Source organism: Uranotaenia lowii, chromosome 3, assembly GCF_029784155.1.
Source record: "Uranotaenia lowii strain MFRU-FL chromosome 3, ASM2978415v1, whole genome shotgun sequence".
In the NCBI taxonomy this organism is placed as follows: Eukaryota; Metazoa; Arthropoda; class Insecta; order Diptera; family Culicidae; genus Uranotaenia; species Uranotaenia lowii.
Window position 1 is genome coordinate 52,751,820 of NC_073693.1, and position 19,657 is coordinate 52,771,476.

Genomic DNA, 19,657 nt, shown 5'->3' on the forward strand with positions numbered 1-19,657 from the left:
CTCTCCATGTCTCCGATCCATCTAAAATCCGACGTTAGGGATCAAGCAATGGGTCCACCGGTCGCATTCCGAGCTGTCCCACTGGTGATGCCAGCTGGACATCGAGGCCTCTCTGGCATGTTTCCGCATGTCTGGCATGTGCCTGTGCTCGTAGCAGAAGATATCCTCTTCTAGCAAGGCCGAGATGGGCATGACCTCCGCCACAACAGCCGCAGCAACCGAGGACACCGTTCGGTATGCGCTGATAACTCGCAGATTCATCAGCCGCTACACGCTGCAGAGCTTTTACAGATTACACTGCCTGCTCAAGGCTGCCTTCCAGGTTGCCGCTCCGTACCGGAAAATGGACGAGGTCTCACTCGCCAAGACCGTCCTTCTTCTGCAGCGGATCGCCGAGTCGTTCGACATGACCCTTGAGAGGGCTACTGTCGCCATTTCTGCTCTGTTGCAGGTGTAGTCGACGTGGGCCGTAAAGCTCAGCCAGTCGTCAATCATCACCCCCAGGTACTTGATCGCACGCTTGGATTCGATTGCGCATGGTTCAGCTGCAATCGTTCCTGATCAGATCAGGTTGGTGATCAGCACCATCTCAGTCTTACATCCAACTTTCCACCTTCTCAATCGCTACTGTGGCAAGTAGCTGGACCTCTCCGGTTGATGGACCCAATGCCAGGAGAACCACGTAGTCGACGAATCCCACAAGTCTCACTCCCGTGGGGAGACGCAGTCTCAGCAGTTCGTCGTAGACGATGCTCGCAGACTAATAAAAACGATGTTCCACAATACCGGGCCAAGTATCGATCCTTGAGGAACCCCTGCCGAGACACTCACAGTTTCCAGTCCCTCACTTATATACTGTAGTTGGCGATTACGGAAGTAACACTCCACCATCCTACAGATATATGCCGGAATCCTCTTACGAATGAACGACTACGCAATCGCTGCCCAACTGACGCTGTTGAAGGCGTTCATCACGTGACCACTGGACAGAGGGACTTATTTTGGGCAACTTGTCTAGCTCTCTTATTAAGCAACGAATCATAATTTTTTTTTTATCAAATATATAGTTGAAGCCCTATTACTAAATATATCGCACTAAATTTGTTCATGATTAGTTGCTTTATAAGAGAGCTAGACAAAGTGGTTTAAAATAAGTCTTCTGATCGCAAATAAGTCTGTTAATACTCTTGTCCAGAGCCTTGTCGTAGGTTTCGTCGTCCATTACCACGCAATCAAACTTGGTCAACAATGTCGCATACAACTTCCGAGATCTTGTTTTAACGTTAGGTTTAGCTTTTCATTGCGATTAGCAGTCACTACCTGCTTATAAGTCGATAGTCCGGATCGTTTTTAAGCTTCATGCACGGTTGTAGACGATAATCTCAATTTATTGGCGACATCTCGAACGGAGAGATTGGAGTTTCGCTCGAAAGTGCTAGTCACTCTTCTGTTCGTCAATGCGGCTCCCGGATTTCGATTTCCCTCAGATCCCGGCTTCCAAGTTGTCGAAATACGTTCCCCGAAACCTTCTATTACTTTGGTGACGGTTGATTTCGCCACATTCAACGATTTTGCTTTTTCTGCGTTCGCGTAGTTTGGATTTTCACGACGCATGTTAAAAAATTCTGATTCGTGGCTCCTTGTGCTTGGACGCCATTTTGAAAACTACAGACTTAATGTCGAAAGCCAAATAGAAGCATCAATGTACACACACACCTACAAAATGAGGGGTGTTCAGGATTTTTCTGTGTATGTTTTTGATGTTTGTCATTTTGTGTAACATAATGTCATTTATGTATCATTTGTGTGTCAGTTTGTTTCATTTTATGTGTAATTTTTTGTATCATTTGTGTATTATTGTGTCAGCTTTGTCATTGCTTTTTTTTAATTTATTTTTAAACAGCAACATTTAGGGAACTCGTGTATTTTTATATTTTTTCAAAGTGTCGTTTTGTGTTTGATAGATTTCCATACAATATGCTAATATTGATGCGCCGTCGTTGAGAAGTTTATTTGAACATATGTTAAGGGAAAAGCCCGATAATGACAAAATGTGTTTCTCAAAGCTAACCTTAAAAACAAATCAACATATTTTTGGATTATGGTTTAACGGTAAAATAACACAATCAGCTCAATAGGCAATCGGTTTAAAGGTAAAAGTCACATAAATTGTCTCATAAAATAATAATAGCAACACCGTTCAGAATCAGACGTTATAAACAATACCGCTACTTGATTAGAACTGACATACGGTATCAAACACCGAAAACAAACCACACTGACATACTGAAACTGATTTCATTAATTTGTGTCATTAACTGCCATCGACACCCTAGCTAGGTTGATATAGTTTTCGCTGCTCGCTGCTTCTGCCGCTCATATCACACACTCTCCTCCTTAAATCAAACAGCGCGAAACTACATATAACGTATAAAAAAAATCCACGTGCGTCCCAGTTGCGAAGGTTATTTTTGTTTTGTTTTGGCATTCGGTCGCATTTTTCTTCGTTCTCCTGCTTCTCGTCAGAAAGTCAAAGTCAGAGTCAATTCACCTCCGCCGGTCGGTGAATCTGCTGGAAAAATCTCATGGGGGTTTCGTCCGTTCGTTTTTGTTTTTGGACAGTTTCCTCAACGATTGTGGTAAAGCCCCGTGAGGCGAGTTGAAGTAAAGGTTCGCACTTCTCAACCAAAACGGAACGACGATTCATTCAAATGTAGTTATTGTTATATGTATATATTTCTGCCAGTTTGTGGAATCGTGTTGAGTTATTAGAGCACCTGACTGCAGTCACACATGTGAGTGATAGGTGATCAAAGTTTTCGCAGTTTGACATCTTAACAGAGCCAATTAATCAAAAAAAATAGATTGTTTAATTTGGTGATGATGATAGTAAATAATTAATAAGTTGTAATAGACCTTATGAATGATTCAACATTGCAGGAATATCAACAGAGAGTAAAGACAATGAACAGGAGGAAAAGGTTTAACTCTTTTAACATGTTCCCTTATCTGAATCGTCTACAAGCTATTACTCTTATCCTATTTTTGTTTCTCATGTTCCATTTTTGTCTCAAAATTATTGAATTAGTTTAATTCATCACCTAATGTTTTGAAATAGTTTAAAATAACTAAAAAAAATATAAAAATGATACAAAAATAATACAAAAATTACACAATCATGTTACAATAATGACCAATAAATGGCACAAAATGATACATTTTACTACATACAATTACTCAAAAACAAAAATCACACAAAACAGACACCAGAATGGCACAAAAAAATACGCACATTAACACATTATAAATCAAATACTGACTCATATGATTAAAAATGACACGAAAAAGACGAAGAAAGAAACAAAAACTAAATTAAATGTTCATTGAAACAACTGAATATGACTCAAATAAGACAGAAAATTGACATACAAATAACACGAAGATGACAAAATATAAACACAAATATAGTGGAGAACGGGGTATCGTGGGCCACGGGGAAACGTGGGCAACTCTGAATGTAAGTTGAGATAAAAATCTCAATCCAACTGTCATCGTCGCCGCTTTGCGTAAGCATATTTTCTATATGTTGTTGACTTATATACTCCTTTATTTATCAAGCTTTACTTACATAATCAAACAACCACCCGCAAATTGCATCGATGGTTCATAACAAAAACATGCTCATACTCGTACAATCTTAGTTTTACCATGTTCTTTCATGTGGAAAAGGAATTTTTGATGAATTATCAATAAATCACACGCAACGCAAACGCAACCAATCGTGGGCCACATTTTGTGGGGTATCTTGGGCCAAATAGATTTTTATGTTTTTTATACAAATTCCGAACTTAAAATACGTTTTTTCTATCTTTATAGTTTTTCTATGCCAAATGAAGAGTTAAGGAAAATATTACGTCCATCTTTCCCAATGCGATAGAGATGAATATAAATCCTACATAAGGAATTTTGCCGAAACGTTCGCGAGCTAAGTTTTTGGAACTATTCGATCATAAAAAAGTCTCTTTTTTATTTCCTCATCTGAAATTGCTTTAAAATAACTAAATGAATAATTAAATTTAAATTTTGGGTCAACTCATAAACTTTGCACGTTATCTAGTCATTTTGGATTTGGTTGCCCACGATGCTCCACCATTTTTCAATATAAAAAAAAGCTTTTTAAAACAGTCAGAACTCGAAGAAATTTATTAATTTATTTACCATTTTTTTCTTTTCATCTTTTATAATAAAAAAGTTATGAAAAAAAGAAAAAAAAACTCCCCTACAAAATGACGAAAATTTACAAAAATGCGAAAATAAAAAAAAAACACAAAAAATGCGAAATAGGGTGAGTGCTCCTACTTTGGTCCTAGAGCCTACTTTAGTCCTAAAATGACGAAAATTGTAAATAATTCATTTTGCTTGCAAAGGATAAAGATGCTGCTATGTGCACAATGAACTCTTATTCTTCCTGAATCCTTCCATGCCGCTTTTTGCCATAAAAGTCTTTCTCATAAAATTTTCAACGTTTTTAAAAATGAGCCTCCTATTCAGTGGTAAATTAGACAGCTCAATTAGTGGGGTGCGTTTTGAGAAATTAGAGGAAATAAGGAAAAATCACGTTTTTTCAGTGTCCAAGCCAATATTTAAAGGGTTAAGGCAGAAACACAATACAGCGTCGGTCGTCGCGTCACGTCAGCGGTCAACGCTGTCGATAAGTACTAAAACGCGGACGCGACGCACCCGACGATTTTTGCATCACAATTCAGCGTCAAGAGACATCTAAGATGTCTCTTGACGCTGAATTGTGGTGCAAAAATCATCGGGTGCGTCGCGTCCGCGTTTTAGTACTTATCGACAGCGTTGACCGCTGACGTGACGCGACGACCGACGCTGTATTGTGTTTCTGCCTTTATAACTTTCACTATGGAGAATATGAACCAGATTACCTATTTTTCCTAAAATAAATAAAAATCAATGGAAAACCCGGAAAATTTTTAAAGGGTCCAAATAAAGGAGACTTTGACTTTGATGTTCCATTTTTAGACCTAACATCACAAAAACTTTGTGTGAATACCAAACAAATCAACAAAAGTGCGAATTTTCAATTTGGGGCATAATTCAGAACCAATATTGAACATATCTTACATTTTGTGTTAGCTTTACGCAAATAAACTATAAATTAGTAGACATATAAAAATTAGAGCTATTTTTATGCTGATAGAGCTGACGGGGAGTAAAAGTGTTTAATATATTCATGACAGAAATGTAAGTTTTTTCAGTCGTTAAAAAGCTGTAATATTTTTAATGGTAATATTTAATTAAAAATAACACTTTTAATGAATTTGTTTATTTATTTTCGAAAAATTATATATTTTATAGGAATTTTAGATATAGGTCCAATTGAAGGTACCAGAACAGTACCAAAATAGGTACAGTAGGTTCAAAGATGGAAATTTTGATCAACAATATCTGTGCAAATCTTTCAATAAAGGCGAAACCTATGTTGAAAATTCTCATTGAAAATTGTAGATAAGATAATGAACTATAAATAAATTTCTTTAAAGATAGAAAGCTCCCGTTTGTTTATGAGAAAAGCATGATTATTCAAAAACCACCGCTTAAAGGGTCCAAAGTAGGGCAACTAACCCTATTTCAAAAACTACAAAAATCAAAAAGACATAAGGGAAAAAAGGACAAAAATGACTTAAGTGACAAAACGATAAAAAAATAAAGACCAAAAATTTAAAACTAAAAAAAAGCACAATGACAAAAATTTTGTGCATTACAAAAAATTACAAAAATGACAAAATAGCAAAATTTAAAAACGACAAAAATAACTGTATCACAAAAATGACCAATTAATACTTAAATGATTACCAAAAATCTACGCCGTGAAACACTAAATTCGGCATTGTGACTATTGGAAATTCTACAAATTTAGTCCTAAATATATGTTGGTTGCCAAAAGTGTTGTGTTTAAATTTGTAGAAAAAAGTTCTATTATAAAATTCATAGCATTTGAGGTATGCTTCTAAGTGTACACTTGCGGCAAGCGAAAAAAAATAGAATTCTCGTCTTTGGTCCGCCATCGAAAATCTCAAAACATGACATGGAAGACATAAAAAATATGTAATAAAATATAGAAATCTGTACCAACACATGAAAAGGATGTATCTCCATTTATGGCGAATCGAGAAACACGCGTTTGAAAAAAATACAACCTATTTTAAATCGCTAATTAAAAATCACTTGAAATTTTTGCATTTTTTAAAAGACAAACGATTTTTAGAAGTATCTTCTGTATGTTGGAGTAAAGGAATATCAATTTTCGTGAAAAAACAACGCGCTATCGTAGACAAAACCTAGCTCACGTAATATTTTGTCGTAACCTGTTTATACACCCTTTGCTATTTTCTTATTTTTAGCTTTAGTTATAAGCTCGCATTCTTTTGCAACTATGTTTTTATGTTGAATAACGAGTCAAATTGATTATTTTGAGTTTGTTTGCGGAGTAGTTGCGAAAAATTTTTCCGGAGTAAGGGTGTATATCAATGTAATGGCAGTTCTGGTTTTAGAATGTTCATAGATCCTTTACTCAAATTGAGTTTTTGATGTAACGGAATATTATTTTCTCAAAAGGGGTTTACCGTTAAGTAGTGCAAATGTTGACCTATCATGAGGTACTGAAAATGGTTTTTGTTTACTTTTGGAGATAGATCCTTGTCATGTGTTGGTACAGAAATGACCGAAAAGTCATTTGACTATATTGTAATCAATGTTTAACCAGTTGATTTTGGTTTGTTTAAATTATTTGTTTTTTTATTGTTTTTGGTATCACCCCAAATAAATTTTTAACACAATATTAACAGAATTTCAAAACAATTTTATAAACAGTTTTGGAAAAACTTTTTTCACCCTAGATTGACAAAATTTAACACTTGGTCTAACCATTTCGCTCGTTGCTCCTTTTTTGAGTTTTATGTGTAACTAGCTGACCCGGTGTGCTTAGCTACACCTTCTAAAAATAATTGAAATTCGTAAAAATTATTTAAATTTTGACAATTTTGACAATTCAATTTTTATATTTGTTTTCCAAGATCTGAAATTTATACTGGGTTCTTATAAGTATCATCTTTTATTATGCCAAAATGTAAGTTAAATCGGTATGGATTCTACACCGTTTCCGTCTAAGTTTTCGAGTTATGCCTAATATGCCTACCTAGTAATGCAATGACCAGCAAATATTTAAGAGGGTATATCGCAGGAACAACAGAATTATTCAAACAAATATACCAGATGAAAAGATTGTATTAACCTCACCAAAATAGCATATAGCTACAAAAGTGGAGGCGATATATCCACAAGGACAAGATTTTAACGATTCGATTTCCTCACAAAAAAAAACAAAATATACGATTTTAAGTTATTTGAGTAAAACGAAAAAAAAAATTTCTGCGACCGAGAATTGAACTCCAGTCCTCCAAGTTGGCTGTCCGGTATCCTACCACGATGCCAACACATCAGTTGATATGATTCGCGCTATAGCTGTATATGTAAAATTTTCTGTTTACGAACCGGTCAAAGGAAGAAAGAAGGAAGGATCGCCTATTTATCGTAAATCAGTTCACTCATTTACGATGTCAAATTAGCATATTCCCAATTATTTAGAGACATATTTACGAACTGACTCAACTACTATCCGATTCAACTTTTCTTGGGAAAAGCTTGTCGTAAATGAATGATAGAAAATCACTCAATACCAACTTGTTTACGATGGTTATTGAAAATGTCTGAATATTCGATTTGGATTATGATTTCTATTACGATTTTATGTTGTCAAGTGGTTTTTGAGATAGCGTCCTATACTGAAGATCATTGACAACTTTTTTTGGGCAGAATCAAGAGAAATCCATTTTTTTCGAACCCACACCTTGAATGAAAAAACTTGTGTCTTTTCCAACCCTGTCCTAAAATAAGGGAGGGTTTAAAATTATTCGTACGCAAACAACCAATCTTATAAAAGCTGGATCCTTTTGACTAATAAGTGCACAATTTATGCTAAAAAAAGTAGTATGCTCCCCCCCTCTCCCCTTTTCTTCCCATCCAACACTACTTGAAGGAGGTGGGCGTTTCTAATAATTATATCCAATTTTTTCGTATACAAAAACCTCCTGATATCAAATTTGGTTCCACTGGTTGATAAGTTCTTATGTAATACAACTAAATTATATGCAAAACCCTTCCTTCCCTACTCTCTCCATCCTGAAATGCGAATATAGGTTTATAAAAATCATAGAATCATATCTCGTACTAATCCATGTTAAATTTGATTCCATTCGAATGATTATTTCTCAAGTTTTCTCAACAAAAATACATTAGGGCCTGTCCCCCTTCTTATGCACTCATTAGAAGAAGAGTTGTGTCTAAAATAATAATTGAATCATTTCTCTAGTCCTAATCCTTCCCCATGTGTAATTTGGTTCCATTTGCTAGATTAGTCCTAGAGTTGAGCAAAAAACTGTAAATTCTCTCTAGTTTTCATTCCGCCGCACATGCCATTAAAATTATAATCATCAAAAAACTGTATAGGGGCCTCTCTTCTCAATGGAAGAATGGAGGCGTTTTAAATAATCATATAACCATATCTCGTATAACCTGCTCTCCCATGCCAAATTTGGTTCCATTTGCTTGAATAGTTCTCAAGTTATGCATAATATTTTCTATTTCCCCATTGAAAGTAGAAAGTGATACCAAATATCAATAAAAACATATTTTGTTCTCAAAAACCGTTCCACGAAAAATTTGATTCGATTTGCTCTAATTGTTCTCGAGATAAGCAATAGGAATATCGTTTGGGAGCCTCACTTCTCCTTTTCTATCTTTCCAAAGGAAGAAGAAAGAGGTCTTAAATAATCATAGAAATATTTCCCTTACTCAAATACCACCCCATGCTACATATATTTGGTTCCATTTACTTAAACACTTTTCGAGAAATGTAAAGAAATGGTACAGGAACACCCTCCCTCTTCTTATCTCCCCACTGGGAAGAGAGAGGGACACTAAAGATTTAGGGAAACATTTATCGTATCGTACTATAATACCCTCCCATGTCAATTTTGGTTCCATTTGCTAGATTTGTTCTTCAATTATACAAATAATTGTATGAAAGCCTCTCTCTCTCTCTCTCTCGCTCCTATTTCCCCATTGGGACGAGAGAGGGGTCACAAATAATCATTAGAACATTTCTCGTACCCAAATACCCTCCCATGCCAAATTTTTTTCTATTTGCTTAATTAGTGTCTGAGTTATGTAAAAAATTATAAAAGAGGCCCCCTGCCCCCTTTCGATCTGCCTACTGGAAAGAGGAAGTGTTCTAAAATAATCATAGAAATATTTTTCGTATCCAAATAACTTCCCTTGTCAAGTTTGGTATCATTTGCTTGATCGGTTCTCAAGTTATGCAAACATTTGTCTTTTGTTCGGAAGACCCGGTTCCCCCCCCCCCCCCTTTCTGTTTGGAGAAGTGGTCTCAAACTATAATAAGAACCTTCCTTGGCTTCCCACCTGCCAAGTTTCACGTAAATCGGTTCAATAGTTTTCGAGTCTATAGGGAATAGACAGCCACCAAGGAAATTGTTTAATTTTTATTTACAATTCACAGAAAAATGTCAAATTAAAAAAGTCAACAACAACCAGCGGTGATCAAAATAAACAATGACAAGATTTTGACAAAAATATATTCATGTTTGAACCTAATACCGACAGAATTTTTAAAACCATTCTAAATGAACTTTGACACAATTTTGTTCATTGTGTAAATTTGATCAATATTTTTAAATCGAGTTCTAAACAAAAAACCCCCTATAAATTTCGTTACTTAATTGTTCCCAATACAAAATAAGCCATTTAGAAACAAATAAAAAGCCCTGTCAACGCAGGACATTTCTCAAAATTTTACTACCTCATCGGCAGTCATTCTGCTGTTATAGTGTAGTGGCTATAATTTACCTTCCACTGATTCGTGACGTGACCATGATGATGGTACCACCAATAAAAGATTTTTTTTGTAACAGTTCACTTTCGCAAAACAACACTCGGAACATAAACGCTCTTGCTCGCTCATAAGTTATGCCTTCATCGGTCATGCATCGATGGCCATTGAGACTTGGACAAAGTCACTTAACAAAACCCCAAAAGAAACGGAGAGATGGTCGTTTGATTCATCAGTATTCACTTACCGCAGTTTTTTGCGCCTCTTCTGAAACCACTTTGACGAAAATTATTATCTAAACTTCATGTGTTTTAGTTTTGTTTTTGATTATTTTCAGAGTTATGAGATCGCCGCTAAATTGCTAGATTAACAAAAATTTAATGAATCCGTTTGGAGTTCTACCATTTTACAATCTTCTTCAAAATAACTGTTTCATTCTTGTTTGAAAATATGCCAAACAGAAGAACGATTTGGCGAACGTTGGCCCGAAAAAAGAACTATAAAAATCGAAACCTATTAATTAATCTGTAATTAAGATGCACGAACTTTTTACGCACCGCAACAGTTTTATGGCTCCCACATATATTATAACCGTCAAAAACGAACGCGATCCGTTGCAAAAGTTCGGACACTGATAATAAAAACTAAAAAGTTGCGCCGCAGATTGAGATTGGTTTGGGGCCTATTTCGGTACAGGCCTTAATTCATCTAGAGCCGGTAGAAGAGATAACACACACTTTCTGATTTGTTGTAATACTTCTCTACAGAGAGCTATCAAGGTTGTTGTTTTGGTTTTTTTTTTGGGGTGATAGCCCTTATGAGATTTGATCATCACTGTTCGGGCCGCTGAATGAAGTCGTTAAAAATATGTTTCATGATGACACGTTGCCTGATCGGCGACGTTTTGAAATTCAATTTTCGCTTCGTGTTATCACCAAATGTGTAACAAAACAAACTGGTACCAATGCTCTGCAACTTACCAAAACTTTTCGGAACCAATTAAACCATGTCTATCTAACATGGGAGTGATTGCAATTATTCAGAAAAAAAAATTAAAATTCACATATTGTTCATACGTAACCGTCAATATGAGTATTTTGTCAAAAAAAAACAACACATTCGTCACTTTTTCTTTAAGACAGCTGATCGGGAGGTTTGAAGGGATGGCCGCCAAAGGTTATTAAAACCGAACAATTAACTGGTTTATCGAGCTTGAAGAATAGGAGGTTTGCCGTGAATTTGCGAAAGTTAAGCTATGCGTGAAGTATTTTGTTAGCGGCTTTAAAGCCTAAGTAGAAAATTGAATAGCTAGCGCCAGTGTGATTTGGATGATCGGTGCTAAGAAGAACATTATCGACGTGAATCTCAGAAAAGGGTTGAGATCTGGTTGACACGAAATTTTTTCAATATTTTTAATGAAACAAATAAGTTGATTTCGGTATACGCGGAGAAAAAAGTATGGTATTTCCAACAATAATCCAATCCAATATTCATTCAGGTATCTGATTGATTCTCGACCAACTATAATTATTAAAATTTCAACAATACATATAATAGAAAATCTGATTGATTTCGTACATTTAACAACATATATAATACATTCAATTATGGTTGTTCGAAAAAAGGTTGTCCATATGTGATGTAATGGGCAATTTGGTTTTCGCATGTACATGAATGAACGATATACGGTTCGAAAAATCTTAACGAGACAAGAGAAGTCACCATGGAGCCAAAAAAACTCTACCATGGGAGAAAAAAAGTTATGAAACAAACAAGTTGTTTTCGTTAGACACGGAGAAAAAAGTATGGTATTACCTACAATAATCCACTTATATATTGATTGAACTCGACCAAGTATAATTATCAAAATTTCAACCATACATATAATAGACAATCTGATTAATTTCCTACATTTGAAAAAAATATATATTATACATTCAACTATGTTTGTATGATTGATTTTGTGCATTCAACTATAAATATAATAGATTCAACTATATAATGTACGATTGATGTCATACATTCAAAAATAATTATAGTAGATTCAACTATAATAATTTGATGATTTGATTATAAATATGATAGATTCAATTATAATTATATGATTGATTTAATTGTAAATATGGTAGATTCTACTATGATAATATGATTGATTTAATCATAAATATGATGGATTCAATAATATTTCTAGGATTGTTTCAATGAGGTCATCTATAAATATTGTAAATTTAAATTCTGTTTAGATTGAAAATTATTATATCTTATGATGTTTTTTCTCCGGAATAATTTTATGGCTACGTTTTATTTTGTTTTAATTTATCATTTTTGCATTTTGCATCTAGTTTGTTTTAGCCGCCCCCGTACTAGAAAAGCTGACTGTACATCCCGATATCCACGTTCTGATTCCTCCGCTGTTGTTCTTTTTGCATCTTATGCATGGTTGCCCAGCAAATTGTGCGTCTTAACTAATCGGTACCGGAAGACGTCCTTAGAAGTCGGTGCTTCTGAACGCGGGAAGATTGACCTTTTGGGGGTGAAAAATTCACTCAATATCATGACATCAATCTAACTGGTGATACGGTCAAAATTTGGTCAATATCAATTTGACGTATTTCTTTCAATTTTGCATTTAAAAAACCTGAAAACCCCTCATTTTGAATTCATTCTTCAGTTGTCAAAATGCCGTCCAAGGAAGAATTGCAGCGTATCAAAATTTTGCTCACGCATCAACCGTTACAAATGTAATTAAAGATGCCGCAAATAAGCTGGGTGTATTGTCTACAACCGTGCATCGAGCCAAAAAACGAGCTGGACTATCGACTTACAAGAAGGAAGTGACTCCAAATCGCGATGATAAACAAAATACGACGGCCAAAGCGCGATCCCGGAGGCTGTACACGACGATGCTGACGAAGTTTGACTGCAAAGCCGACTACAAGCAGCTTCCGGGACAGGAGTTTTTTACGGCAAAAGGAAGGGGAAAGGAAACAGATATTTTAAAGCACATGAAACTGTCAAAGTTCGCGAAGAAATATCTGGTTTGGCCAGCCATCTGTACCTGTGGCTTGAAAAGCAGCATTTTCATAGCTTCCGGGACTGTCAACCAAGAAATTTACGTGAAAGAGTGTTTGAATAAACGTCTGCTGCCTTTCATAAAGAAATACGGTTGTTCCGTACTGTTTCGGTCGAATTTGGCATCTTGCCATTACGGTAAAAAGGCCATGGAGTGGTACGCCGCCAACAACGTGCAGGTGGTTCCCAAGGACAAGAACCCTGCCAACACGTCAAAGCTCCGCCCAATTGAGAAATACTGGGCTATTGTCAAGCGGCACCTAAAGAAAACCAAAAAAACTGCTAAGGACGAGCAGCAGTTCAAGGCAAACTGGCTTTCTGCGGCGAAGAAGGTGGACAAGGTGGCTGTACAAAATCTGATGGCAGGGGCTATTCGGATTTGGAAAAGCGGAAGCCTAACTGAATATTTTTCCTTAATTTTATACTAATTAAACTTGAAAAAGAAACTTAATTTGATTTTTTAAATAAACAATTTCACCGATTTACACACGTTTTCCCTTGACCAAATTTTGACCGTATCACCCTTTATCATTCGCTTTACCGACCATACTGACAAACAAATACTAGTTTCCTGTGGGATCCTGCGATGATCACGCAAGGTAACGTCGAGATCCACGTAGATTTTGCGGGCAGCTAGAGAAGGTTTACTTTCCACAATTCCAGGAACTGTCAGCCTACTACATGATCGCTGCCTGGAAGTGGTGGAGAAAAATGTTTCCCCATCGCCGGAGAGCGCTTGCACTTTGCCACCGATGTCAGGAACTGCCGGCTGAGCCCTACAAACAGAACATCGATTTTTGCTGATGAACATGGATGATCACTATAGTATTCAAGTATTACACAATCAATCATAAAAGTATATTTAATTGAATTTACAATATTTATAGTTTAGTAAATAGAATCAATCATACATTTTGAATCAATTCTACGACTACAGTTAAATTTATCATATTTATAGTTATATTTGAGAGGTCAACCAGGAATGTATAGTTGAATCTAAATATTTATATTTGAATACCTAAAATCAATCATACAATTGTAGTTGAATTTATCGTATCTACAGTTGAATCAATTATACCGTTACATTTGAATTTATCATATTTATAGTTAAGTGTGAGAAGTCAACCAGGAACGTATAGCAGAATCTATTATATTTATAGTTGAAAGCGAAGGGTTCTACTCTACACTCAAAATTATAAATCCATAATCAAATTATGGTAATAGAGCAAATATATTCAAGAAAAACAATCTCGACTAAAAACTAATGCCAAAACCTCAAAAACCCATCCCAAGTTCAAAATTTCGCTACCGTTTTCAAAATATTCTCACTTGTTCATAGAATATGGTTGTCAGATTTTTTTCAGCACGTATCCGAAATTTTTTTAAATCCTGCAAAATCCGGGTATTGGATTTCGAAATTTTCGACCGAAATCCAGGCAATACCGGGCAATTTTGATCAAAACCTAGGAATTGCTCATCAACAATCATGAAAAAAAAAACTTTTAAAACCTTTACTGATTATTTTTTTGAAACTTGCTCCACAAATTTTGGACGCAGAAATAAAAAATAATTTACAACTCAATTTTTTTTTTTTAAAGTTTGATTTAAAAATGAGAATGAGAACAGACTGGATATTTCCCAAATTTTATATTAAATATCCGGGCATATTTATATTGTTTGTTGGACAATCTGGCAACCTTATCAAAGAAATTCAGGTCTGAGTATCGAATTTTAAATTAAACCCATTTTGGAGGTTCTGGTTCTATATTCTCATAACCAAAGTTGTATTTCAACATATTTTCGTATTTCTGATTCTGTATCAAGTTTAGGATTCTTGATTTTCAGTTCGAATAATCATGAGAAATTAGGAATGAAAAGCTGCTTTGAAATCCTGATTAAATTTGGTTTTGCATTTCGTATCAAATTTGAATCATATTTTTTGTAAATCATTTACATTTTTAATATTTTGATAATAATTTTCCGAATATGAAGAAAAGAAGAATTTTGTTTAACATTTTAGTTCGAAGTTCTCAAACTTAATTCTGAAACAAAATTTAAACATTTAAAGCTTTCAAATGGCGATCCACATTTAAATTCTGGTTCACAATACAAAATAAAAATAAATAATTGAAGAAATCAATTAAGATTAAACCAGCGATACAGAATTTTAATAAAAGATTCAAGAATTATGGCTCTAAAACCTTGCTCATAAAATTCTGATCTGGAATTAAGATTCGGGAATCGTATTTTTTGTACATTTGAGAAATCGTATAGAAATTCGGAAACAGTTAAATTTTTGAATTCAGGTTCAGAATTCAGATTTAAAATTCAGGAAAAGATTTGACTTGTGAATGAGTTTTTCAAGCAATATAAAAATGTAAAGGAATTAAAAAGAACATGAACATAAAATTTTTTTGTCTATAATTCTTTTTTATTATCATATTTCCCTTTCTATCTTCCTTTCTTCTCTCACAGTGTGTTAAGTTAAGCAAACAATTGTAAACAAACAAAATCGATTTTGGCTCCTTAAAGCCTAAAGGTACGAGCCGTTTCAAATAAAGAAATTGTTCAAAAAAAAACATAAAAAATTGCTTGTCAATTTCCAGAATTAATTTTTTTAAATCAGAATAAGTTTTTACACACAATTCAGCTGAAAATCACAGATATGAAGTAGAATTTGAGTTAATTTTCTCTGTTTTGTTTTATGCAACATATCCCAAATTTTATATTTTTTTAAATTACTCACGGGATTTTCATTATGGAATGGATTCTTTATAAAAAATATTTCCTGTTAAAAAAACAAATATCTGATCTTCAACTAAAAAATCTGCACAAAATAGTATATTTTCTCGGTGTATTGATTAACATTATTGATATTGCAGATTTTTTAAAGCTGAATTTCAAACTAAATCATAAATTTAGTTCAAGTTTGCATCAAGTAAATTTGTTCCGAAATTTTGTTATCGCTTACCGTTTTTTTTTTATTATTTTCTTCAAAGGTTAGAATCTTGGAGTTTGCAAAAGTGTTTGGAAGATTGGGCTTGTTTGATTTTAGCACAGAATACGTTTTTTACGTAGGCTAGCTTAAAAAGAACTTATTTTATGCTCAAATCAAATAACTTCTACCTACCAGACTCTTAAACAAATTCTAGAATTTTAGCTTTGATAAAAGCAAATTCCATATTTTGTTTTTAAAGGTTTCATAAAAAAAAAGTTAAGCTCATCCTTTAGGCTAAGGACCACTTTTCTAAAGTTACGTTTTAATACAGAACTATTGATGAAAACTTAAAAATGAATAATCGCATAGTAACAAATATAATTTGTTTTTTTTTCTTCGTACGTTGTTGGGCAAACATCATAGGTAAAAATCAGTCACCAAACAACCCCCTACTCCACCCCCCCCCCATGAGTCGGTTCTTCCAACGGCCCGACTAGCATATTTACAGTTGAATCAATTATACCATTACAGTTGAATCCATTATACCCGTTGGTTGATGATTGCATCAAATCAATCATCAGTTGGTAGTCGAGTCTATTATATTTATAGTTGGATGTTTGGTCGGGATGAGTAATTGTCGCTTAGAATCCCTTCAGATAAAAAAAAATAGTTGGATGCAAAAAAAATCAACTACGCTTTGATGATTGGTATAACCAGCTGAAATAATTAAAACAACTGTGGTCTTTTTTCTCCGTGTAAAATCAATACAAAACTGACTTTCAAAACCATCTGTATCAGCGTGTATCCTTTCGCAACTTTTTTCGAATTTCAAAAACCCTATAGTGTAAAAAGTCTCTTTTTCATTCAAAAAGAAAGACAGCATTTTTGCAAATTTTTAAAATAAGAGTTAGGTGCCTGAGTTTTAATTTGAAATTTTGTATGGAAAAACACAAAAATTTGTTCAAATAATGTCAATTTTGGTTTTTCTTGAATATATTATTGTTCTCACGCAATGCAAATTAAATTCCAATATATACAGCTTACTTGCAGCAAACTCTATAGCCTAAAAAGTTTCCTGTTTAGTCAAAAACGACAGAATTGTTGCAGATTTTTAAAATTGAGATTTAGGTACCTGAGTTTTGATTTGAAATTGTGTATGAAAAAATGCAAAAATTTGTTCAGGGAATGTCAGTTTATTTTTTTCTCGAATAATTTGTTTTCACGCAATGCAATGGAAAATTTTCTGGCTATAGCTTTGCAAAACGGTAAAAGTAGCGAAAAATTTTTATAACGCATACATTTTTTTTCATAAAAAGAAACTAACAACACTGACAGATTTTCCCTCATATTTTATAAAAATATTTTTTCAACAAGATAGTTATTGATTCCAGAGTCATAAAATGTTCTGATAAAATGATCTTCATTAGATTATCTATCATTTGCAAGAAAAAAAATAGAGCTACCATAAATTTACTGCTACCAGATGCAATGGTTTTGCAAAAATTTAACTTCAATCAGGTAAAACTGTCTTGTTTTCTTCATATTTTGATTCAGAACAAATTTGATCTTACAATTGTCGTTGGCCGAATACTACTATTCGGTACATCTCTAGTAAACTGATTTCTTGAACGATAAATTTTACTTGGAAAAAATCTCCATGGGGAGGGGAGGTTAGCAGATGAAGAGAAAAAATAACCTTTTTAGACAGTGAATGGAAAACCGGTAAAATGTACCTTTTTGCTCAGTGATTCTGAAAAAGTAAAATTTACCTTTTTGCTACAATGCACCTTTTTGCTACGTGAATGAAAAGGTAAAAATTTACCTCGAAAAAGTGGTGGAAAAAACTACCCAAAAAAAATTTCATGTTTTTATTATTTTCTGCGTAACATAAGATTAAGTCGATTTGGGGTCAGTTTCCAATTTTTTATGGTCTAAAAAGTTTTGCTCTGGTTTAAAACTCATTCATGATTTTTTGCGGGATTCCAAGGTAACGTTTACATAAGTAAATTTTAGCTTGTAAGTTTGTATGAGAAACTTGAATATGTTATTCTGAAAAACAAACATGAATTTCCTTTAAACTCTGGAACCGAGCCATGTCATCGTTATTGTGCATATTTATAAATTCTCTGAAGGAAATTTTCTGCTGAACAACTTTACCAAAGGCCATTACTTAGTATCATTCCAGATAACCGGGTTATTACCTCCTGGATGGAGGTAAGTCTTATGACATTGAAGGCAGTTCAATTAACCTGTTAAGTTATGGTCTTGGACAATGTTGTTCAGCAGAAAATTTCCTTCAGAGAATTTATAGATCGGCACAAAAACGATTACATGCCTCGGTTCATGAGTTTGGAGAAAAATCATGCTCGTTTTTTAGAACTAAATTTAACCATGAAAACCTAAAAAATAAAATCAACTCATATTATCGGGACTTAAAAATTCTGTATAAATTTATTGAAGTTATTAGATAAGTTTTGAATTAAAACGAAGCTTTTTTTACCTTAGAGTATGAGAAATTTGAAAACGACTCAAGATCTAGAGAGTCTAATCAATCCATGTGAAAACCAGAGTCAGTCGTGATTGATTCCAAGCTATGACGAAGATCGTATTATTTTTTTCATTGAATCTGGCCGTGTGCGATGACAGCAATATTCTGATGCTGAATATTGTGATGACGCTACCCCCAAATCAAAGAAATTTGTCACAGATAATGATCACAAAGCTCGGCTCTTACAACAGGTCGAGAATCTATGTGACCTTAACTATGCGACACTAAATTTTCTGTACACCCATAGAAGTGGTTGCAAAAATCCAATGCCTATTTAGCAAATCTCTGTGCCGAAAATGCGCGGAAAAGTGTACTGTATCAAAGATAATTTTATTGGAAAAGCACTACTAGAATAAAGACTCGAGTTCCCTAACTAAATGATGGGTGGATACATTCAAGCGAAACAAGAAAAACATTTTATGGGATTTTAATCCTATTGAATAATTCATCACAAAAAAATATAGTGAGAAATGAACTCACTGCAATATCTTATCTCGGCTTGCAGTCCGATAGCTTACCCAGTGCACCATCTGAGTCGGTTAGCAAATGGAAGATTATTGTCACAGTCGTTCTAAAAACCGCCGGTTTCTTCCATACATTTGCTTTGTGATTGCGTTGGGAAAATAATGCCAGTTATTAGAATGCTTGTTGATGCCGGTCTGGCATAGAATCTTATACCGAAAATTCCACCTCCAAGGAAGTTCATTATTGGAGTAGAGTCTGATTTGTGGGTGTATTTTTCGTTCCTTCAACTTCTTACTGTTCAATATTTTTTTGAACGTATAGACACTTTTTTTTTAATTAAGCTAATGTTCCAATAAAATGGTTCTAACGTACTTGAAAAGATTTTTTAAAAAGCTTGATATCATTTTATAATGAATACTTGAGTTGAGACGCCTTTAAGGTTCTTAAGATTAAAGAGCTTATTTTGTATCACTTACTAGCGCTTACCATCGTAAAAGTGTAAATCAAAAACATACTAGATAGGTACACCTCAACCAGAAGATCCCATGCGTTCCAAGTGTTTACCTGAGAAACGGTAAAAACTGATTGTAATTACCCTGACCCTCGATAATTGATCAACCACTCGAAAATCCTCTGTTTACGT

At 34.3% G+C, this 19,657-nt stretch overlaps 1 protein-coding gene across 1 annotated transcript in view; it reads left to right on the forward strand.

The window, feature by feature from the left end:
- Nucleotides 1-536: 536 nt before the first annotated feature.
- Nucleotides 537-19,657, forward strand: part of LOC129752182 (hypoxia-inducible factor 3-alpha-like) — a 43,312-nt gene continuing 24,191 nt past the window's right edge. Inside the window, exon 1 of the mRNA XM_055747972.1 lies at nt 537-570. Coding sequence (XP_055603947.1) covers nt 537-570 — 34 coding nt within the window. The remainder of the gene's footprint in view (nt 571-19,657) is intronic.